The 24,847-nt window shown below is 40.7% G+C and overlaps 1 protein-coding gene across 1 annotated transcript; it reads right to left on the reverse strand.

Annotated features, from left to right (window-relative positions):
- Positions 1-36: 36 nt before the first annotated feature.
- Positions 37-15,821, reverse strand: LOC129088888 (BMP/retinoic acid-inducible neural-specific protein 3-like). Its single transcript, XM_054596145.1, has 7 exons — positions 15,759-15,821; positions 12,434-12,636; positions 9,235-9,452; positions 7,376-7,481; positions 4,358-4,594; positions 2,465-2,687; positions 37-1,352 (listed from the first exon to the last, which is right to left on the reverse strand). Coding segments are annotated over exons 1-7 (2,124 nt in total). The 5' UTR covers positions 15,761-15,821; the 3' UTR covers positions 37-217.
- Between the last annotated feature and the right edge of the window lie 9,026 nt (positions 15,822-24,847).

Here is a 24,847-nt window from a genome sequence, read left to right on the forward strand (position 1 = left end):
CCCATTCCCTGTTATATTGGAAAGTTTTCAGGGGGCTTTAATCCATAAAACTACACTGAAATTATGAAAACATCAAATTTAATTGCACATAAGTGTATGTACAACACAACCTCGAACAACATATCACACACTTGCCACAAATGGATCCAGCTGACAAAGGATACAGGTCTGTCTGTGGCAAGGAAAATAGTACAAAACATCAAATAGTGGCCGTTAACTAACTACACAGTTTATTTGCCTCGTACTCCTCGTAGTTTGGTTGTCTGGCACTGAAAGCTTGCAGGGCAGTGAGTATCCTGGTCACGTCTGCACTGGACAGTTTGAGTCTGTGGCGGAGCAGACAGGCGAACAGATCCACGTGTGGGGCCCCGGGAGGCGAGAGGCGGTTAACCCTGTAGCGCAGCTCCACCAGCTGCAGCAGGGCCGAGTCCTGTGATCCCTGAGTGTACGGGTAGTCTATCTGCAGAATCAGGTCCTGGATAGCCTCGGGGTCAAAATGCACGCTGTATCCGAACAGCTGCATGCTGTTCACTTTCATGTAGCCGATGTTGTTAGATGGCTCCGTCGCCTCAAGAGGCTCATAGTACACCGTCGTGTTCTTGTTGCCTCCTGTCGCTCCCACGGGTTCCCTGATACGACTCCTCAGGTAGAAATGAACCGTCTCAAAAAAACTCTTCCATCTGTTTCCTAGAGTTAAAGTCCAATTATAGCAGTCCAAAGGGATATCCAGCTTGGTTCGCTCCCAGTCAGGGTATCCGTGCTGACCTATAGGCACGGTCCAGCTCTCTGAATGGCTGCCCCCGAAAGGGTTCACAAAGAGAGATAACGCCGGCTCCAGAGTGCTGTTTCTGGTGAGGCAAAACTGGAGGGCAAGTCCAAGGAGCATATGAACGCGGTTTGACTTCACCCGGTTGCTCTTGAGGGTGAGCAGCATCCTTTTCCTCCAGGACGGGTCAAACCAAGTGTTAATGCGCACGTCATTGCTCACGAACACACCATGCAGAGCGATGCGGGGGTCGCACCTCTGGAGCAGGTAGCGCAGCTCCAGATCCTGCAGGTCCCGGTCACTCTCCAAGCCCAGATAGGGGTCCGTGGGGTCGGGCACGGCGGGCCGGCAGACTCCCTGGGTGAGGGTGAAGCCAAGGTTACAGCTGGAGCATCGTGTCCTGTTCTCCGTGGAACAGGAGGCGCAGCGGGCACCCTCGCCCACAGAGCAGGGAATGAGCCCCTGGCAGGGCGGATGGTTGTAGGGGCAGGAGCAGCTGCGGTTCTCGTCACTATAAACACCAACCTGGTGGTTCTCACTGCAGTATAAAATGGAGAGGGCGTAGCTCAACCAGAAGTGTAGAGGCCTGAAGAGGAGACGACAGTTGGGTTTAACACAGAACATCTCAGTCATATGTGTTACTTTGAGTATTTTTCATGTTTTTTGTGATAATGCAATGAAGGAAATGTGATTTTAATGTGCAGCAAAAACAATTTTAGCCAAACACCGACTCAGCTGGAGTTCCAGAAGCAGAATTGGATCAAAATGAATATTAAAATGTATTGAATTCCCCTGCTGTGGTGCAGGATGGTGGTGATGATGCACACATACAAACAGATGCACATATGCATACATACATACTCTTATTGTCTTGTGACTTTTTTTGTCTCAAGTTAATACGTCTTTTACAGCAGATGCAAACCAATTACTACGCTGTTAAAATACATTTACAATGTGAAAAGCAAACAAATAAAACAAATATTCTGTTTCAAAGGGAGACAAAAAAAAAACTCACCCAGTGACCCTAAACTACTGTTGTATTCTTTTTTACAAGCAGAATGGTTGTGATAAAGACGTGTTATTGGACTGTGAACGGAGGAGGCAGTGCCTGCATTTGACTAGCGAGCTGATGGATTGTGTCATTTAGTTAATTTCCCTACCAGCTATAAAACATAGAGTGTACATGAGAGAGGAATAAATCTGAGTGAAGTTATGACCACAGTGGTCTCTGATAGGCTGCAGAAATACATTATCCAGGTGGGACTGCTGCTGAAACAGCAGCTGTTATAGTAAAAACAATACAGTGATAAATATAAGCAAAGTCGTCATGTATCACGGGCCAGAGCCGCTTAAATTCTTGGACGTGATTCCGTTAAAACAAATGGATTGTTATATGAGAATTTTTAAGATGCTGTATTGATTGTAATGCAGTTTAAACCTGCAGACAGTGAAACTTGTCTGTTTGGCCAAACATGATCCCCCTGGTGGAGCAGAGGTGCAGCTTTGCTCCTGTCAGCACTTTTCACCTCACTCTACTCTTCCTCAAGTGCCTTCTAATAAGTACCGTCCCGCTCTGCTGCTTTCTCCCAACGCCCGGCGCATAAATCATTTCCATAATTATAAGTTTTGGGGAGCACCTTGGGTTAACAGGCGGCGGTATAAACAGTCCCCTCTCTTGTTCATGTACTGCCTTCTTACCTCGTCCTCTGCAGGACTATTTTGGGCTGTTTTCGGCACCTCTTGCTGAGGCTGAAGAGCTTGTTAACGGTGCGGCGAGCTTTAGCGAAGAGCTGGTTGCCACCGGTCTCCAGCTGCCTGTAGCGCTGGAGCAGGCTGGCATCCGTCCTCCACATGTGTTCCACGACAGATGTGTTTACAGCGTAATGGGTTGGCAGTTTCTCAACAAAGCTCTGGAACTCCTCTGGTAGAAAGAAAAAAACATGAATAAATAAACTGCCTGTGGCTACGAGCCGGAGGGTAACATTATCCCTGACAAAAAAAAACTGTCTACTTCTCATTGTTTGTCCCAGAAAAGCAAACAGCTCAAGAGGAGAAATAACAGCTGCAACATACCAAGAAAGCATGTTTTCTTATTTTGATTTTTCTTTCGATGGAGGAATGCTGATTTCACCAGCATGTCAGACAACAAACTCCTTTCATATTTTGTTTGTGCGAAAGGATACACGTTCACCACCTATTGCCAGCACAGAGCACTGTACACCTTCAAAGCAACTAGACTCTAATTAGAAATGAGTGACACTGAATGCAAAATTGCAGCTTTTGCCTTTCAAAGTGTGAAAGTAAGGCGGGTTGAAAACGTAACTTAAATCACACATGGTGTCAAACATTACACACAAATGATGTGAGTCTGAGAAGTTCCTTGACATTTTCTGATGCAGGAGGAAACTTTTTTTATCCATTAAACATCACGTCACATTCTTCAAACATCAGTAATAGTATCGTCGTATAAACTTGGCTTCTATCAGCAGGTCCTTACTCCTGATTTGTGCCATGAAACAATCTATCAGAGTTCCGTGTAAATTGCTACTTGTTTCTAATCTTCTGGTAGGTCGTGTTTATGGTAGTTATAGTACTGCCTAGAAATTAGTGCAACGAAACATTATTTCAGTTGTTGTTTGATTTCCGGCCAAGCTTTGTGTAACAGTTGGTTCATTTTTATATGTAGACAAAATGTGCATAGGGTTGAGGAAAATGACTACAGGAGCCGTAAATGCTCAGTGGTGCTTTAACTGCAGTTGTTAATTCAACACATAACCTTAATTTATTTTTTACACTTTTTGTATGTTGGTTTACCTTTTTATTTGGATTTGTCTTTTGTCTTTATTAGAGCTTTGAATAATTGATATTACTAAAAGTAATAGTTTTACATTTTGGGAAAATCTTGCTGGGAGTTAGATGAGAAGATTGATACCACGCTTATATATGCACGGTAAATATGAAGCTACAGCCATCAGTTGTTTAGCATGGCTTAGCATAAAGACTGAAAAAAGGCAGCACCTCTAAAACTCATTATTAACATGCTAAATCTCGTTGTGTTTAAACAACATCTGCTGATCTATTTTTATTCTTTGTACAAATTAAACAAAGATATGTGTTTGATATTTACAGTAGGTATGAGAGTTATTCATTTTCTCATTAAGCAAACAATAGTTAAATGTCAAACCATGCCTGTCATTACATTTTTTTTTACATGATTCTTTGAGAACAGACTTTTTAAAAGATCTGTGTATTTTCATACTCTGCAGCCCTGAGCACCTAAAGAGGACCATAAGCATCATTTGATTCGACACAGTGAGTGACAGCTCTCTTGATTCAGCGTCTGGCAGCTGGCAGCGTTTGACAGCCAAGAATGCATTTAGAACAAAAACCAGACATGTGTTTTTGTTCATGCTGGCTTCATTATTTTCGAAGTTTAAATGAAGTGAAAAATAACCTGTATCCCAAAGTCCAACATTCTGAGAGTTTTAAAAGCCCATGTTCCACCCCTGAGTTTTTTTGAAAGCACCATTAAAGCTGACATTTTCATGTCCTGTTTAGATGTGTCATAGTGAATTCAATTCCCTGACTCACCGGATTCCTCAAACTCCTGGTTTGTCAGCCTCCAGGTGTCTCTGATGCGCAGCAGGTTGCTTTCCAGAGTTTCCAGGTCATTGAGAGGACAGTTACACAGAGGGAAGTCTGCGCTGCACTCACACCAGCAGTCGCTGCTCTGGCACACAAACTGGCCCTCGGATTTACAGCCGACGTAGTTTAGAGCCGCCTGAATGAAGCGGCTCTGCAGGTAGCCTGGTAGGATGACCTGCAGCCCTGTGGGAGGTATAAGACTCAATGACTATGGGCTGAGGTCACATGAAAATAATTTATGTTAAATTGTTATAATAATAATAAAAAAAATACTATTTTATTTATGAAGCACTTTTCTTACAAGAGAAAATTATTTTGTCCAAAAATAAAAATGCAACACATTCAAACAACGGGCAGATATACAATGAAAATAAACAATTAAAAGACAGTAGATGCTAATATGTATAAGTAAAATGAAAAAAAAGACCATTAGGAATAATAAAAATGAGAGAATTGCTAAGATAATAATAATAATAATAATAATAATAATAATAATAATAATAATATATATATATAACATAAATAGTATGATTGACATGAATTTTAAGCCAAATAAAATGAATAGGTTTGTTTTAAAACTGCTCACAGAGCCTGTTTCTCATATAGCTTTTGGTAGAGTATTCCATAAGTTTAGAGCCTATTTTCTTGTGCGTATAGATGTAGTTAAAAACCCAAGAGTAGATGAAAGGAGAGCTTGTGGCAAACTATGATACGACAGAGAGTCTGCATTGTAGGCCAGTCTTAAACCATTAAGAGCTTAAAATCTATTATAAAAGGTACTTGGAGCTAAAACCGAGGTCATACTCGTCCTTGTTTTGGATAAAAGTCTAGCAGCACAGTTATGAAAAAGTTGATATTTTTCAAAAACTCGTCAAAAAAGCATTGCTTTATACGTGAAGTAAAATATCTAAATCCAAAACAAGGCCCCGGCATTTTACTTCTGATTTAATCTTGGGATCCAGGTGCACACGTTTTCACTTTGATCTTGAGTTATGCTGGACTGACAAACATCTTAAAGGATAAAGTTGCTATTAGTCTATATCTTTGTTATTATCAGTAAAGTCCATGAAAAGAACAAAACCAATTATTAATTGATCCTATTAACAAGCATTGTTTGTGTAGCCAAAGCCTGATGTACCTCAGCCATTGACCTCCATTTATCTTTAAAGTGTACCTTCACCCCCGGGTCTGAGTATAATTCCACCCACTGCACCATTTTGAAAAATTATAAAAAGTAAGAGGCTGAGAGATGAAACCACACCCACTTGACAAACATGACAGCTACTGTGGCTTGGCAAATAAAGATAGGGCACAAGTTTGATGGATTTCCTGTTTATCAGACCATAAATGAGATTATGTCTGATCAGAGGACGTTGAAAGTCTTTCATTTCATCACTTACATTAGTCCCAAACACTTTTTCAGAATGGCCTGGCAAGATTAAGGCTGATTTCAAACAGTAGTTCAGGTTTTTGAGCCAATTTCAACAATTAAATGCAGATTTTTTTATTAATTTATTAATTTGGTAAGAAATGTGAATATTAACAGCATCATTGATGTGTTTCCTCTCAGTGCAGACATATAATTTAGTTTATATCTTAAAAAAAACACATTTGAGTGCAGTTACTCTTTAAGCTATTTAAAACACATGAATGAACAACATCACTGCACTGGGTAAAACGTGGTGTAATTACTGTGAACACACACACACACACACACACACACACACACACACACACACACACACACACACACACACACACACACACACACACACACACACACACACACACACACACTGCAGTTTATTTTGACTCAATCCCACACACACTCCTGTCGTGCTGCCATAAATACTCACGAATGCAACAAATATGTATTAATCCACCGCATTAAATAGTCTCAAACAAACACACTATTTGTTCCTGTTTGAGTATTGTTTACCAAAAAACGCAGTGGCCAGCTGCATTTGAAATCATAAAATATAAAAGGAGAAAGAAATGTATATGTCGGTCCCGCTTTTGTATATCTATGCCTTAAGCAGTAAACAATGGGCTTGAGAATGGGATTGAGAAAAAGACAAGCTCATTGTTGGTTTTGACTGTTTGGTGGGATTTGGTGACAGTTACAAAAATACATACTGCCAAATGTATTCTTTAAAGCAATAGTTTGATTTTTGGGGAAATGCACCTATTCACTCTCTTGCTGAGAGTTAGATTAGTTTACAGATTAGATGATCAATATCACCTTCATATCAGTTCAGTAAATATAAGGCTATTGTCATCCAAATCTTCCAGTTTGACCACAGGGATAAATATATAAACCATTGCCAGATGGTGTGACATTATGAAAGGCTCACAAGTTCTCCGAACTAACTTTCTTTCCAAAGTTGCACGAGTGCTTTCTGATCTATGGCTTCGGTTGTCAGTGCCTTTTTGAAAACTGTTACATATGATGGTTACAGAAATGATTCATATGAAAATAGAGATTAACACTAAATTAAGACCTTAGGCTAAATAAAAGGTGTGTGACTTGGACACAAGAGAGTGCTGTGTGTTTCCTAAGAACAATCAACAGTGTTTTGTTTTTTAAATAATGTCCACCACCGTTTCCTACCCAAAACCAAGTATTTTCAGAGCCTAAACCAAACAAAGCCTTGATTATTACGGTGGCAGATCAGAAAATATAATCACATGAAAAGTTCTTATCTGAAGCCCCTATTGGCAGCATGACATTGTTTGTCAGTGCCTTCCAATCATCCCAAAAAATGATTCATAGATATTACTGCTAAAAGAAAACAACTTCTGCTTGGTAGGAAACCAGAAACAAACATTGGCTGCTTGTGTCAAATCCATCCACCTCAGACCTGTGAAGTTTTACAGCTGCATAACAAAGTTTGTCATGGCTGCCCGAGGTTAATACCAAAACATCTGAATCGATTGTTCAAAAACATTTGGAAAAGATTTTACCTTGTAGTTGAACCTTGTTTTCTGGACTGTGAACCAGGACGGAGCTGACTGTGTCCAGATTGTCATAGTTGCTGCATCCAAGCGGCCCAGTTCTGGTTTCTGTCACCTGCATGACATTTTAGAGAATGTTTTGTATTGTGGGTGATGTTGTTTTTTTTGTCATTTCACTCCCCCCTTCTTCTTTGTTCAGTCAGTGGGGACAGTCATTAGTCACTTTTTTGAAATGACCTGTAAGTGTTGACTCATCTTACTGGTGTATTTTTCAAATAAAGAAAGCCAAAAGAACATTAAAAAAATTTCATCAAAGGCATTTCATGCCTCAAATGAATTTTGAATGCAATGAGTCATGAAGTAATATTGAAAAGGTCTTCAATTAGAATTAGCTTTCTAAGACAGAATAATTTGCTCTGATCTGAGAGAAGAAATCAACTTCCCTCTGACTGAAAAACTGATTTCTGCTTATTTCTAACTGTCATTAATCTTGATGTTGAACTTTGAATTTCTGAGATGCTGAAACACAAAAATACATAATTTACAGCGTATTAGCATACATTTATGCTTAGGATATGTCCTATTTCTCCCTGAACCCTCAATACCGTGTATAATTTTAATGAATGACTATGTATCTCAGGTGCTGCTTTACATCCCTCATAAAATGTGGTATTCATCTCCCTCTCTCGCTCTCTTTCTCTGGAACTGATCCTCAATCTGCCTGAACTCCACACGCACTGCAAAGTGGCAAATGAATGGAAGCAAGCCTGGCTGGAAATTAATGGAATAATATTTCTAATCCATCAAGCTGATGCATAACCATAGGAACATGTTCTCAGTTTTCAGGGGGGCAGCTTGTCTTCATCAGTGGCTACTCACTTTAGCATCTATGTTTGCCCCTCAGGCTGATTAATGTGTACACTCTAATGGCCACTTCAGATGATAAAATGGATGATTGGTGTTTTATAGTACAGGACGCTCCACTGCTGCCGTTTTCTCCTCTCTAAAGCTTCGTACCGGGGAGGCTGTGAGACATTGTGTTTTGTAAAAGTGTTCTCCGCTGCTTTAAAACAGTCAATTAGTCTGTTATGGGCGATTAGCAAAGACACGTTTTGACCATCTTACAAGAAAAGTAAAAAAAAAAATCATCCCCCAGTTCCTTCAGCACACATGCGTTTTATGTGACGATAAACAGCACGCCTTAGAGAGAAAAACAAGAGAGAGAGATTCTCTGCACGCCTGCAGCTACAACAGGTGAATTTGCTGGTGTCATGGCAATTCCGTAAATAAGCATTTGTTTTCTTAATCCTGACAATAAATATAAAAAATATAAAAGTTATGGAAGTTAATTCCCTGAGTGGGAATTAAAGCTTGTTGGTGCATGTTATCTGCAAGTGGAGCCACCAAAGTTTCATGAATTGAATATTGTGTGATATTGCTACATTTACCTAAGCAAATGGCCTAAATACTCCACTGATTTTAGGCTCAAACTAAAAAGCAATAAATACATTATGGAGGCATGTAAGTACATACTTAAAACATTCCATTATTTCGTTGGTGCTATATTGATTCATACTGGGTCAATTTTTGTCTAGTGATGTGTGTATGTATTTATTTATTAATAAAGGCCGGGATAATCTTGCTCCCCCAACGACTGAATAAGTAATTCCAACATGTTTAGTAACTTCAGCTGAACCCAAAACCAAGCCAGTCCACCTCGATGCTTTATATCTTGCTGTTCCCATGTTTAAATGCTGGCGGCTAACAAACCCCAAGCCAGGGAAACTACACAGCTGCCTTTAGGCAGCGACTGGACAGTGTTTCATCTACAAACAACCATTTTTGAGTTTTACTCAACTTCCACATACCCGTATGGCGGTGGATGCGATCTGGAGGTGGTGCAGCCTGCGCAGCGTGCTCTCTCTGTCGGTGAAGTAGGAGGCAGCCAGCTGGTGGAGGGCCTCCAGGGTCACCGTCCCTGTAGTGTTTGAGTTCCTGTTGCTGCTGCGGCTGCCATCGGCACCAACAGGCGAAGACTCCTGGCTGAGCTTCCTTTTGTCCACAAATATTGTCAAAGACTCCTCCCCTGGTGACAGTCAGGCGGAGGGAAGGAGAGCTTCATTAGCTCTAACAGAGCAGAGCTAATCACCTTTCATTAGTATCTTTTCAGATCGGATAGAAAAGCGCAGTAGTGATTAAGTGCTGTAGTGGAACTGATGGTTTGGATGATTGGAGGAAAAAGTACAGACAAGGTCTCTGCATCTATTAAACTCCTCAGGAGCAGAGAGCTTATCCAAGATCATTAATCAACGTCCCCTAATTGTTCTAATTATCTTAATTAAAGTATTAAAAATTACATTAAAAACAGAACAGATCTCAGCTCTTCTCTTGGAGACAAGCACATTCAACACTTTGATAAATCTCTAACAATTACAATCTTTGCATGCTTATAAAAAGCAGCCAGGAAAACCAGACGACCACAACAGACTTGAAGCGTCTTTTCACACCAACATTATTTTTGAAATGCTGGGACCAGATGTTTAAAAAATGTACAAACACACAAAAGGCACAGTTTTCAAGAGAAAGCTATGTTATAAGGGTAGACGTGAAATACAAGGGGAGAGTTGTTTATATTGTTTCCCTGATTGGGTTATCGTTGAAATTTGTTCTTATTTTTATTTGAGTTATTATTTTACTAGTAATGATCTTTCATTTTTTATCCTGAATTGTGAAGCACTTTGTAAAGTCTATTTCCATATGAGCTCTATAAAGGAATCATTAATCATCTTTCTGCCGTTTAATAATGATGATTGAGGTGGTTTACAGGTCCATGTGATGAATTAGGATGGCCGCTACAAATAGCTCAAGCTGTGCGTAATGGCTGTGCGTATTGACAGCTGCTGTGATGCTGTTGGAGAACTGAACCGATGTGTCACAATTGGTGAAACTGCACTTGTTCTTTGCCATCCTTCTCACCTACAGCTCTAATGAGTGGTGGAGCGGGCACTATCGATAGACAAATAGATGTTTAAGGGCGTTTCTACATCCCGTTATTGCTAACTGCAGGAGTGGAAATGAAGCTTATGTGCCCAATTCCACGATGATTGACATCTATAAATAAGAATCAGGCTTCATAAATCAGATCAAAAGAATGCATATTCACATTCGTGTCTTTGTGAGGACACACAGTTTGTGTGTGATGCATCTGGCCCCAGGACTTGTTTGTGATAAATGATGTTGTTGCCGACATTGTTTCTCAAACTGCCTCATCTACCGTACTTCTATTGCAATAGTTGATTTCCCCACATTTCTCAGTATAACTTTCAGTGTGTGTGCCCCGGAGATATTCTATGAAATTGCTACATTCAGCTGTGGGTTATTACATTTCATTGCAGGTTAAAGCAATAGCACCGTGTCCACACTGACTATGACCTATATAGCCAACATTAATAAGCCCAATTATTTTGTCTAAAAGGCTGAGTTACCAGGAAACAACAGCCAGAGTCTCGGATCTTAGTCATAAGAATGCTGAGTGCAGTTTGAATGAGTGTGTTCACACTGGGTGCTCTTTAGTAAACCTGAAAAGCATTTAATCCTCTCTTAACTCTTACAGCATGTCAAGGCCATTTTGTCAAAGTATTATTGGCCATTCTCCCAAAATGGTCTCTTGTTACACTTACAGAGCATCACTCCAAATGAAGTGCTTTTGTTCTTGCGATGCTCTGTACTGTATTTAGGAGAAGGATATAAAGTAAATTGATAGGTAATTAGTAATACCCACTTCAACACATGTTTCTGGTCAAATGAGGACCAGCACCTGAAAACTTTTGTTGCAAAAAGCTGTCAATCAGCCAAATATGTCTGGTTTTCCTTCAGATGTTGTTTTGGGTTTTTTTTGCCAGGGAAGAGCCTTAATGATCTTACTTTGTGGGGAAAAATCATGGTGATAGTTAAAAGTAAACATTGTTGACCTTTGGACAGTGGACATGGCAGTTCTGTTTGTTTCCTATTTCTTCCGACAATTAACATTGTTGTGTTTTTTTTAATTCAAGACCATCACCGTTTCCTTTCCTACACCAATGAATTTTGGAGCCTAAAGCAAATCAAACCTTGATCATAACGGTGCCAGATCAGAAAACAGTCACATGAAAAGCTATTCTGAGCCAATGCCTCTATCGACAGGATAACATTGTTTATCAGTGGAAATCTGATAAGAAACAACTGTCTCCGATGTCCAAGATAAAAACCAAACCCCCCAAAAAATATTGACTGTTTTGCTTGCAGTAGACGTTTAATTCAGTTGGATCAAGTTTTACCATCGACAACATCAGCTACATCTGTCAAAGTCTGACTGTTTTGTATCAGGAGCTGTTCCAGGTCAAACACAAGAGTTTCACTCTGTTATTAAACACTCATGTGTTGTATCGCGGTCTGCTGAGTCCACTGCCAGTCGAGGCGATTGTCTTTTTTTTTTAGATGGATTTCTGCCTGACAGATATATGAACAATGGTATGAAATGTTTGAAATATAAAGAATTGTTTTGTCTTCAGTTCTGAGACGCTGACATCCAAGCCGTATGTTTGCTGTACGGGTGTTTGGCCTGTGACTGTATTAGTGGGAATAACACAAGAGCACACTGAACATCAAAATGATCCCAGTTTTCAAGGTCAAATCTGTGTTTTAAAGCAGAAACTTTTAAAACCCAATTTTTTATTGATAAAGCATAATTTATTATAGCAATTTATTAGCGAAAGAAAAGACAAAACCAATTTCATACAAATGATTGTTTTGCTCAAAAGTGTTATTTAAAATCCTATTTTGACAGCCGAACAAAAATATTAAAATCTGCCTTTCACTGCCTTCTCCAAATTATTTCTTGTACACTAAACCATAGCGATTGATATTTTTTGTGAGCCAAAAGACACTGATCCAGAAAAATTATTATATGCTTTGTTGTTTTGAAAGCAACAGACGGTAAAATCGGTGCCCCATGTGCTACGACAACAAAATCACATTTGAAGCTGTGTGAATCAAGCTTGCTTTGAAGCTCTGCGTACTCCACCGTACCTCCCAGAGTGGCAGAGAGGAGGAGGTGGGTGCCATATTTCTTGATTAGACTCTCTGTAATCTTCTGGAGGGTTGGGCGCCTCCCCAGCTGGCGGATGGTGTGCGTGAAGTCGGGGTCGAGGGGCAGAGCCAGGCCGCCGCTGCCACCTAAACCATCCCTCTTCTCCACCGCCAGGCTATTGACCTTCCACCGACCAAACTCCCTGCAGGCACAAGAACACACACAAATGCACAGAGACATTTGCTCACTTGGTTTAGGCCGTTAGTGGTGTATAAGGCCCCAGGAGGCTTTTTAACAAGCTGTGTAGAAAGAAAAGGCTTAGGTAAATGTGTGTGACCAACTCTGAGCGACTGTATATAGAACTGTACAGTACTGACCACACACACATGCACGTATACTTCATTATCACACGATGACACTGTGATGTATCCTCATTGGAGCTCTGATAATGTTCCTCTAATGTATAAGAAAACCACTTTTAACTACCTGCTTGTATTGTTTTTAGTGTTGGTTTGAAGTTATTTAGGTTGTAGTTGATTATTTATCCACTGTCAGAATTTTACTTCCTCTGTAAATCACATTGAGTTTAGAGGGGCAATTTGAGTTAATGCTATTTAACTCTATTAATGATACAGTGTAAAAGTGTATTGTTGATGTTTAGGCCTGATGTTATATTTTCCTACATCAGTGGGTTTAGCCAAATTTGCCTTCATTCTACTATACCGTTCGGAGCAGAAGCCCAACATTTTTCCAGCCCTTTTACCTTTCCATTTGCTGGTTTTGAAGCACTCTTAATCGTAGCCATGGCTGTAGCTGCTATTGAGAACACTGAGGTCATGTCCCAGTCACTTTGTCAGAAAAGTTTGGGGTTTTATAGCAACCTGGAGGAGGTTTTACATCCTTCAGTTAAAACCTTCTTTAGCCTGATAACAGTACTTTTCTAACAGGATGCAGTATTCCACTATTTCTTTCCCCTGGCAGCGATGAGAGGTTTTGAGATGACAATGTTGGGAAATAAAACGGTTAAGTTGAGTTTATAATCAGTTGTTGATTTTCAGAGGAATTCCCTTCAAGTTAGTAATTGACAATTTTGGAAAAAAACACCTATTTGCTTTCTTGAGTAGATTGATACCATACCTACTGCTAACAGCAAGTTATCTTGTTAGCTTAGCATTTGCTTTTTAACAGATTAAAGAAACAACATACAACGTGTTAATTAGTGAGCTTTAGAGGCGCTGGTAAGTTAAATGGTTGAAGCTTAATATTTAGCTCACTGATATGATATTGGTATTAATCATAACTAGAAAGCAAATCCCAAAATGTCCAACTGTTTTGTTTTTTTACCTGCTATATTCAAATAAGACTAGTGGTGTCCAGTTGTTAAAACTTAGTCAGGTTGGACTGAAACATGTCCTTTGCAGTTCGCCTGTCATAACTAGAAGGTTATTTGGTAAATGGGAATTTCATCATTTTTAAATTAGCTGAACTACTACAAAACATTTCCATGACGGTAGGGAATCTTTGTTATCTGTCACTGTTGTCTGAACAAGCTTGTCACAGCTTTAAATAACTCCTGCACAGATAAAACAGAACTTATTGACATGCAGCACCGCAACTCCCACAGCAACAGAAAGAAGTAAAGCCAAAAAAAAGTCTCACATTATCAGCTGCCATCATTTGTTATCTTATGGCCTTTGGACAAAATACTTGCTGAACGCTAGCTATTCACAAACCTTCTGGGAGATACAGCTGCTACTCTCTCTCTGTTCCTCCCTCCCTCCATAGCATCAGTTCATGTCTACCTCTCCCACCGTGCTGCCTGCTGCCCTGAGTACCTCCCTCTCCTTCTGGGAGGCAATCAAATCACTACCACAAGAAAAATGATCGGCAGTGAAATAATTGGGGAACCGGGACAGTGTGGAGTGTGTCATTACAGCCAATCATCATAACGAGGGGACAGGCTGAGAGTCTGTCCCCGGTGGACAGATGGGTGTTGTGGTTCCAGCCCAGGCCTTAGCCTAAAGCTATGCCATTAGCATTCACAGAGGGGTGTTTGCTGTAGGAAGTACTCAGCGATCTAAACTAATGCTTACTGTATGTACTGTAAGCAATCAATAGTGATGAAAGCAGGTCCTTAGAGGGGAAACACTGTAAAAAAATAATCAGTAAGGAGCAAATCAACAGCCATGGTTCAGTTATTCTAGAGGTAAGAGGGGCAACATAGCAGTTTAGCCTCCAGGCTATTTAAGGGCACATATAATAATAATACTGAACATTTGCAAGTGTGTGGAGAATGGGAAATAAGTTAAATACATTCCTAAGAATAAATGCCATTTGTGTTTCACCTCTACAAGACATGATATAGTCCAAAAAAGGCAAATGAACTAGTAACTGTTTCAAATTGACTCTCCTGTTATCACATGGTTACTGGAGGTTTTTTTTTTAACAAAAGTTGGGTCTCATTTTGGATTCTTCCTCTAAATCTTTAATCCCTAATCCTTAAAACAGCCCTTTGGGTTAGAAATGTGAGCAGGCAGTTTACGGGTTGCAGGATCGACCGCTGCAGGGTAAAAGACCCTCGAGCGGTGAGACGTCAACCAGCCAATACAGATGGTGACCTGCCTTTGACAGTCCGAGCTGTCTGCTCCTTTGTCAATGATTTTAACGGTTTGGAAAGGAAGAAGCCTCAAGTCAGGGGGCTATTGGAACATTTGTGCAGCAGGTCTGTTGAAAGAAATGCAGCTGTCACTAAGAGATAAACACCACAGCCTAAAAGATTCCTGAGAGGAGATAACGGACCAGTTGATTCATGCACCTATACAGTAGATGCAGACCATGAAGTGTTTTTTTCAAGAAAAAGAACGAGGACTTTTAGAGGATGTTTTCTTCTCAGCAAGATAAAAACCTCTAAATATATACACCCTATTGTATACCCAATTTTTAAGCTTTACCTTGAAAATATCAACAGACTTTAGACAAAATCATAACACAAACATTACTAATAATTACCAATACAACTAATGCCAATCCATCGCATTGCATTTGCATGATCGCTGATGTGAACGCATTTATCAACATTCTGGACATCTAACAGTTGTAACAAAGCAAGAATAGGTATATCGTCTAATGAATGCTCGTGAGGAATGTTAGACAAAGGCAGCAGCAGCAGTGGAGTGCTGCTTAGGAACACTGCAGGAAGTCCCTGAAAGGATGTAAGTGTCCACACATAGTCAGGGGATTAACTCCTGCTGTAGCAATAGTCAAATGTCAAACCCCGAAGCAAAATCCCAAGAAAAGAATAAACCACTGTTTGGTGCTACTCACATGGCTGATTAGCTTTCAATGAGAATACTTAAAGGCAGGAGCAAAGGGCACACTTTGCACCGCTACAGTAGTTCTTCAGATATGCTCATCAGCTTGCATCTAATTTGGTGCAGGTGTGATACCTGTGAGGGCAATCCTGAGAGTGTGCAGGTTTTCAATCCAAACACACTCAGCAGCTGCTTTCCCTGATTAGATCCTCTCTGGCTCAAAGTGCTCATCAGTGAAATTATCCAGTTGCATGCTTGGTGAAATGAAAACACCTGCAAAAACACACTCACAGCCCCAAAACCTGAAGAAAAAAAAACATACAAGAAAAATACACCCACATACAGAGCTCTCCATCAGTCTCACCTGTAGATCTTGTATCTGGTGCTGAAGCCCTGCTGGTATCTCTCCGCAGCCTCCGTGAACTCCAGGGCCTGGTGGAAGGGCCCTTTATCGGACAGCAGCCAGCCCAGAGAGCCGGGGGCGCCGTCGTCTTGTCCGGCGGAGGACGAGGCAACACCGGCCCCGGAGGTCCAGCAGCAGCAGCAGCAGAGCCAGAGGCCGAGAGCAGCCCCCTCCCATAGCAGAGACAGCCGCTTATGACTGGTTCTCTGACGGCTCATGCTTCACCCAGCGACACCTCATTCTCTCCGGACTGGGAAGAGATGACAGACAGAAGGGATGGGGAAAGAAGTGCATCAATCGGATCTGAAGGGTGGAATGTGGACATTTCCTTTCCATTTCCTATAAGTGCATGATCAAATGTTGTATTATAATGGTAAAGTACACAAACCTGATTTTGCAATTGGGATCAAACGATGCTCTCTCAAGAATAAGTCAACTCTGCGAATAAAACCCTCTCCGGTTCAGTGATCCGGACAAATTCATTAATTCGTGATGAGTCCTTTTCTTTTTAAAAACTCCAACTTGACTCCTGCTCTCGTGCAACTTTATTTGGGGAGGCGATCCTCCCGCATCCGTCCGTGAATCAGCCGCTCCTCGGCGAGAAGTTGCTCATCGTGGGGATGTCCGTGATATTTCCAGAGATTGAATGCAAAAGGTAGATTTCTCCATCCTGATCGGAATCCGTTCAATGCACCTATACAATCCTTAAAGTTGCTGTTATTCTTCTAAACGTTGCGTTACGCGCCGTGACTCCTCTCCTCCGCAGAGCTGGAGGATGAATGAGCGCCTGCTCCAACACAGAGAGCTTTTTCTTCCCGTTTTTTTTTTTTTTTTTTTTTTTTTTTTTTTTTACGAGTGAGAAAGCAAGAGGGCGAGCAAGTGCATCATAATGAGGGTGAAATATACAGTCTGAGTGTATTCAAGTTTTTGAGGACAGCAGGATCATGATGATGAGGGTGCACCAGGGCTTCTATCAGTCACCATTACCGTCACATAATTCATCCTCATTATTTGCTAAAGCATGATCCTCTCTCTGTGATCATGGCACATTAAAAGTGTTAAAAGGATCTTGATAATAAGCAAATTATCTCCCCCCCCCTTTTTTTTTTCTCCCCGTTTTATTGTCCTGTGCCATAACTCCACAGCCTGCAGCTTGCATGACTAAATGGCTCACATCAACCTAGATGGTGACATGAACATCGCTGAATTTACCAGTGAGGATAATTACAGGCCATTACCAGGGATCAGGTTTCTTGGGTGATGGGATTCAAGTTCAGGAGTGCATCTTCATTGTTGCCACCTCCAAGCATTATCATTTGCATAAAACTGTTTCCTGTGTGAAAGGACACTGAAAACCGTAATTATGCAAAAGAAACATTTGACCTGCAACTTGCAAATAAAAAACTTTGAACGCACAAAACATTGAGTATGAATTCACATTACAAATGGTACTTCTCAGACAGTGATGGGCAAGACAGGTGTAGGAACAGATGCTGATGTGGATTATTTTTCCCTCACCTGCCTTTCCCTTGCAGCAACATCACAACTACTTGACGTGCAGTCGACAAATCTTTCAGTCATGTGAAAGCAGAATGGCGTTATAAGAAAGTTAGCTGCCTCAAGCCTTCAAATTATGGTTGTGGAGGTAGCAGGGACAAAGCTCTGCATTTGTGAGTGTTTGGGGAAGGTTGTCGACAGGTACATCAGATTAATCTCTAATTAGGCTCCTATATCTGCTCGTTGGTGAATACAACAATGAAAAACGCTAAATTCTAGAGCAAGAATTGGTTCGACGTTGGGGCAATTATACTTTATGTTTGCTAGGAGAGTCCTTTATCTCGCTCTTTCAAGTCATCTTGTCATTATGCTTGTCATTCACACTGAAAGCTTGATTGACAAAGGCCTGCCTGTGTTAAATGGTCTGCGAGGAGAGTGTCTGTTATGCATGATGGGGTTGAATCAATAGCCTGCTTTCCATTGATTCCCCTTTGCTTTAATGTTATTTGGCAAGCGCCCCTCAGGATGCCAGGGGACGTTTTTTTCTCTTTTCTTTTCGTAGCTCAAATTAAGACAGTCAGTTCAATAACATCTTCAAAGCCTAAATAGCTGTAGTCACCGTCGGTGCTGCTGACCGTCTCAATCAACTGAAACGCTTTGAAATTTAAAGCAGCGGGACTTTTGTTTTTCTTGTAATCCGCCAACAGGAGGATCTGCCTCCCCAGGTAGCTAATCTTGGTATTCGGGACATCTGTAATGATATAGAAGCCCTGTGTTAGCTTGTGCAACAAAAGGAACGCATTAAATATTCCAACTTGTAATTTGTGTGGAGAAAGGATATAGAGAAATGAAGGAGGCTAAATGAGCTTTTCCCTGCGGGCTGCAGACTGTTATAGTCTCTTGAAATCTGGGTCTTTGTTGTCTGCGTGTGCTGTAATTGAAAAGTTCCAGCCCCTCGTTTCTCTCTTCCTTCCTTTGCTTTCCTCTCGCTCTCCCTAGTCTCCCAGCCTGACATACCCTTACTTCCCATCCACCACCCAAACCAGCAGTCTCTCCTTTTTTTTCTTTCAGCGTCTTTGCTTCTTCTGTCTATTTGAATTCTCTGTCATCTCTCGTTTGACTCATCCCCCCCCCTCCCTCTATCCCTCCTCGGCCGCCTGCTGAGCTTTAGGACAGATGTAGCAGATTTTGATCATTTGCGCCCCAACCATCCCGCTGAATCAACCTCTTCCAGCAGATGAGGGTAGGGCGGAGAAACTCAAAATTGTCCAGGAAGATGATGTGAAAGGGCTTGACGTGGCAGTGGTGTCAATATGCCGGAACACAAACGCCTCTAGCCCGTTAACATGCGATGTGCCAAAGTAATCATGAGTCAAGAATGACATTGTGATTTCCTCCCACGATGGGAAGTCAGAGGAAAGAGGTTCAGCTGCACCTTGTGACATGAAGGCTTTGGCATAAAACAGGACTGTGTGTCTGTCTGTGACTGTGTGCATGAGGAGCTTGGCGTCAACTCAGTTAAAATGACATAAAAATGACAAATTTTTCTCAAGAGCTCTGGCATCTCTCAAAGAGGTCTGCAGACGTGTTTCTGTTTCAACTGATAACACGCTGTAGCTACCCACTGACTACAAATGTGCTTTTACTGAGTAATTACTTCTCGTACACCTTGTATTGTGAAAGAGTGAATTGTAGCTGATGAGCACAGTGTGAAACAGATCATGTGCACCGTGTGTCCATTGTTCTTGGAAAGTCTTTCCAAAATGGGATGTAACTTGGCAGGTGGTGAATGTGAAAGTGCGAACAAAATGAAACATATGATGACGAGGTCTCGGCTTTGCTAATTCCATTTAAGCCTGGAGTGAAGACAGCAATTGGACAGAAACCTCTCTGGTGTGAGTAATCGGACAAGCATGGCAGAAAAGATGTTTGGAGACGAAATAGCAAATGCCCTCACACTTTAATGTGAGCGCTAAAGGGGGCCGGGGCGCATTAGCAATCGTTTCAGCACATTAAACATGATCTCAACGCTGAGAGTTATTAAAATAAACAAACTCAGGTTTGATTAGCTTTCCTCTACACTCTTGTTTTTGCTGAGAGGACCAAATGCTGTCAGCTCTGCTATTGCTGTCGCTGTAAGCTGGGGGAACGAACAACAAAGGAAAGTGCCGATGGATGTGAAAGAAATATTGTGTTATTTTCCGAACACGTTTGGGGCCTACCTGGTTGAGTGCTCCGCAGCTCTCTTGGTTATTCAGGTCAGGGAACACACATGTCCGAGGCTTTGTCAAAGCTTTTGCTTCTGTGGCCCAGCTGCTATTTTTGCTCCTTCCCTGTACATGCCCTTTCATTCTTGAGTCACACTGGAGCATTGGAGGGCTGACCTAGAATACTGAAAGCCTGTCACACAACAGGACGGGAACATCTGTGCACAGAAAAGGTAACTTAACAGTAACGCCAATCAGGAAATAAAACTGCTTTTACATCCATTAATAAGCCTTATGATGGCAGTGCTAAGAAATGCACTTGACAATGATTGGTACCTTTTAATGTCATTGCACATACAGTGGGGGAAATAATTATTTGATCCCTTGCCGATTTTGTAAGTTTGTCCACTGACAAAGAAATGAACGATCTATAATTGTTATGGTAGGTTTATTTTAACAGTGAGAGACAGAATATAAAAAAAATAATCCAGAAAATCACATTATATAAAAGTTATAAATTGATTTGCATTTGATCGAGTGAAATAAGTATTTGAGCCCCTACCAACCAGCAAGAATTCTGGCTCCCACATACCGGTTAGATTAGTCCTTTCACTTTAAGAAAGTACTCTGAATCTCAACTCGTTACCTGTATGAAAGACATCTGTCTCAATTCATTACCTGTATAAAAGACACCTGTCCACAGAATCAATCAATCAGATTCCAACTTCTCCACCATGGGCAAGACCAAAGAGCTGTCTAAGGACGTCAGGGAAAAGATTGTAGACCTGCACAAGGCTGGAATGGGCTACAAGACCATCGGAAAGCAGCTTGGTGAGAAGGAGACAACTGTTGGTGCGATTATTCGGAAATGGAAGAAACACAAAATGACCATCAATCGCCCTCGGTCTGGGGCTCCACGCAAGATCTGGCCTCGTGGGGTATCAATGATCATGAGAAAGGTTAGGGATCAGCCCAGAACTACACGGGAGGAACTTGTTAATGATCTCAAGACAGCTGGGACCACAGTCACCAAGAAAACCATTGGTAACACACTACGCCGTAATGGATTAAAATCCTGCAGCGCCTGCAAGGTCCCCCTGCTCAAGAAGGCACATGTACAGGCCCGTCTGAAGTCTGCCAATGAACAACTGAATGATTCAGAGAAGGCTTGGGAGAAAGTAATGTGGTCAGATGAGACTAAAATCGAGCTATTTGGCATCAACTCAACTCGCCGTGTTTGGAGGAAGAGAAATGCTGATTATAACCCCAAGAACACCATCCCCACCGTCAAGCATGGAGGTGGAAACATTATGCTTTGGGGGTGTTTCTCTGCTAAGGGGACAGGACGACTTCACCGCATCGAGGGGAGGATGGACGGGGCCATGTACCGTGAAATCCTGGGCAACAACCTCCTTACCTCAGCCAGGACACTGAAAATGGGTCGTGGATGGGTCTTCCAGCACGACAATGACCCAAAACATACGGCCAAGGCAACAAAGGAGTGGCTCAAGAAGAAGCACATTAAGGTCATGGAGTGGCCTAGCCAGTCTCCGGACCTTAATCCCATAGAAAATCTGTGGAGGGAGCTGAAGCTTAGCGTTGCCAAGCGACAGCCTCGAAACCTTCAGGATTTGGAGAAGATCTGCTAAGAGGAGTGGACCAAAATCCCTCCTGAGATGTGCGCAAACCTGGTGACCAACTACAAGAAGCGTCTGACCTCTGTGCTTGCCAACAACGGTTTCTCCACCAAGTACTGAGTCATGTTTTGTTAGGGGATCAAATACTTATTTCACTCGATCAAATGCAAATCAATATATAACTTTTATATAATGTGATTTTCTGGATTTTATTTTTGATATTCTGTCTCTTAATGTTAAAATAAACCTACCATAACAATTATAGATCGTTAATTTCTTTGTCAGTGGGCAAACTTACAAAATCGGCAAGGGATCAAATAATTATTTCCCCCACTGTATGTGCAAAAATGCTCTCCATGGGATAATTATTGAGTGCTTATAAGGACTCTAATCAAGTAGTGGGACTCTTCTCATAAACCCTTAATATGGTTTTTCAGCTTCTGTTTCTCCAGTATTGTGGTAAAATATATCATCTGCATATGCAAATCAGTTCACTTTAGAGGCAACATGTTTATTTACACACTCCTGTTACTGCTGAATAAACTAGAGTCTCTCTGTCACTGTGAGGTTGTGGCACAGAATCCATAAAACCTTTTTTGTTTAACACAAACAAACTGGACGTTATGTGTAAATGAATGAGCCTTCGAGGTGCTATGGTTGTCTATTGTTACATTTGGTCCGAGCCATGCTAGCTATTTCCACCAGTTCCCAGTCTTTATGCTAAGCTAACCAGTTGCTGGCGCTATAGCTCCATATATAGCGTACAGACATACGCAAAAAACACACTCAAATCAGAGTGGTATCGATCTTCTCATCCAACTCTCAGCCGCAAAGTGGATTTCCCAAATGTCAAACTATTCCTTTGACATCCTTTTATTATCTCATCTTTTTGTATGTTGGTTCACCTTTTTGTTTGGAGGAATATGAATTATTCATGCAGGGGTAACATTTTTAAATTACGGAAACACTTTAAAGTTAAAATTCACTTATGCAAGATACAGTAAGTTACTGTGCACTGGAATAAATAGTTTAATACTGTAAGAGCATTAGGTTTGGCAGGAAGACAAATATCTGAACTTTTTCTTTCACCATTATGTAATTTCTCTCTTACTGGGCTGTCCATGCAGTCAAACACTTAAAAAATATAGTAACGCTTAGTCACAAGAATTATTTTAAAGTTATTTTAATGTGGCATTTATTGGGAAACTGGTGGGTTATTTGACTGCATTAAAAGAATAATGAAAAGTTCTTAAAATGCCATGAAATGCATCATTTCTTGTTTCGTTATATAACTGAAACTGTCTTTGGACGGAATGAATGTTAAGTAATTTACACATTTTCTAAAAATAAATATAAATTCAATTAAATGTTATTTATATAGCCCAATATCACAAATCCCAAACTTGCCTCAGGGGATTTACATTCTGTATAATATATGACGCCCTCTTCCTTGGACCCTTGCATCGTAAAATGTCACATTTTGTTGAAGGTACACACAATACAGCCGGATCCTTGTGAGCCAGCTATTGAAATATTTTATTATGTTCCTGAAATGGTACCAGTTTCAAATAATAAATCAAAGCTCTTTTCTCATTACAATTCAAAGAGTCACCATGACCTCAGACTCATATTCATGCTGATTGCTTTATTGTTTCCTTCATAAAAGAAATTCAGCTTGTAATTTTCAGTCCCGATTTGCAAAGCAAAAACATAGCTTTTTCAGGGTCAGTGATGTTTGAGTTTATTATATGCTAAATACATTCACTTTATTCACATTTTTTGTGAATAAAGTGAATGTATTTAGCAATAAGATTATCTTATTGCTGTTTTGTTCTTTTATGTTATGTTATTGAAATGTTTTTTAAAACTAAAAAGATATCTATTTAACTGATTTGTTTGTGCCATTGACCTTTTAAGTTAATACAGTGAACTTGTTAGAAAACAATAAACTATTTATACATCTAGCACTTACAAAAACAACATTGTCATTCATATAGAGTCCTGTCTCTGTCTAATATCTACTCTCCTTTTAGCTCTGTTTTAGTCTCCACCAACTTCTGAGGGAAATTCTTTAACTACAGAATGCTCCGCTATGTTCACCAGCCAGTCACGAACTTTGTCTTTCCGCCATTTAGTGCAGAGCAGGTAGTGTACAGTTGACAAGGAAGGATATTTTTCTCCTTTAATTGCCATTCTTTCCAATGTATGTATCTATCAGATCAGATCAGTTCATATCGAAGTTGACATTTATTCCACAGTATGCTGTTTTTCTTATTATCCTGTATCCTCTCTCCTAAAGTTAGACTTGCCTTAGATAATTTAGCCACGACGATCATGTGTGTTTTTTGTCACATAATCATCACAAGATAATGCAGCAGTTTATGAGCCTCGGTTTTAAAGCTCTGCACTGCAGTACAACGTGGACTTAATCTTGACAAAAACAAAAGCACATATACAGTGTGATGTTCACTGTGATGGATTATCGATCTCAAGCAAGATACACCTCTCTGCAAGTTTTATTATAAAGTTGCAAAGAGTAGAATCAGGTGGCTGGCTGTAAGAGGTAAAAAGCACAGACATTCCTACTACAACTCTTTGATTTATGAATGAGCTAAAATATGCAAAAACACTGACAGTCATGTAACTGTTTTGATAGCTCCAATATAGCAATCAATACAATTCTGCTGATTCCTTTTCCCCCCCTTTGAATCATTTCAAATCATTACTTTTCTTAGCTGCAACTGTGAAAAACGAATGAACCTTTCAACCCATGCCGGGTCGCTCTATTGATCGACACAGTTGATCTTATAATCGGTCTCGAGCTCGCCGGGAAGTTTCAGTCAAACAGCTGGCCGCTCAGAAACACAAAAAGAGCCACTGAGGATTATTCCATGCCTTATGGAGGAACAAAGTCATCATTTGATTATATATAAGATGAATGTTACGAGTGCTCTATCAGACGGCCCTGCGATGCTCCTCATGCATCATAATTGCTCATAATGTATTTTTGTGAGCTTTATCACAGGAAAAGCTTGAGTGAATATGCAATGATTCCTCGGCCAGTGGCGCATTAACACGTGGAAAGAAAACATCATGAGCATTTTTGCCAGGCTGGTGCCATTTGAATACATCACATTACGTCTAATCCAAACAATTGCTAATATATCACTGTGGGCAAAGCTGTGTACACACTCTGAAGCCTGTCGCACCGTTTCCAAATAAACAAGTTTGCTGGCTCACCCGTACACCTCCAAACTTTTTCGAACTGTACATGTGGCAGTGGACTGAAACAAAGTGTGACCTTCAGCTCTCATTATTTTACATTGTATAAGTAATTTGCTCGAGATATTCACTTGCC

This window comes from Anoplopoma fimbria, chromosome 3 (assembly GCF_027596085.1).
Source record: "Anoplopoma fimbria isolate UVic2021 breed Golden Eagle Sablefish chromosome 3, Afim_UVic_2022, whole genome shotgun sequence".
NCBI classification, from domain to species: Eukaryota; Metazoa; Chordata; class Actinopteri; order Perciformes; family Anoplopomatidae; genus Anoplopoma; species Anoplopoma fimbria.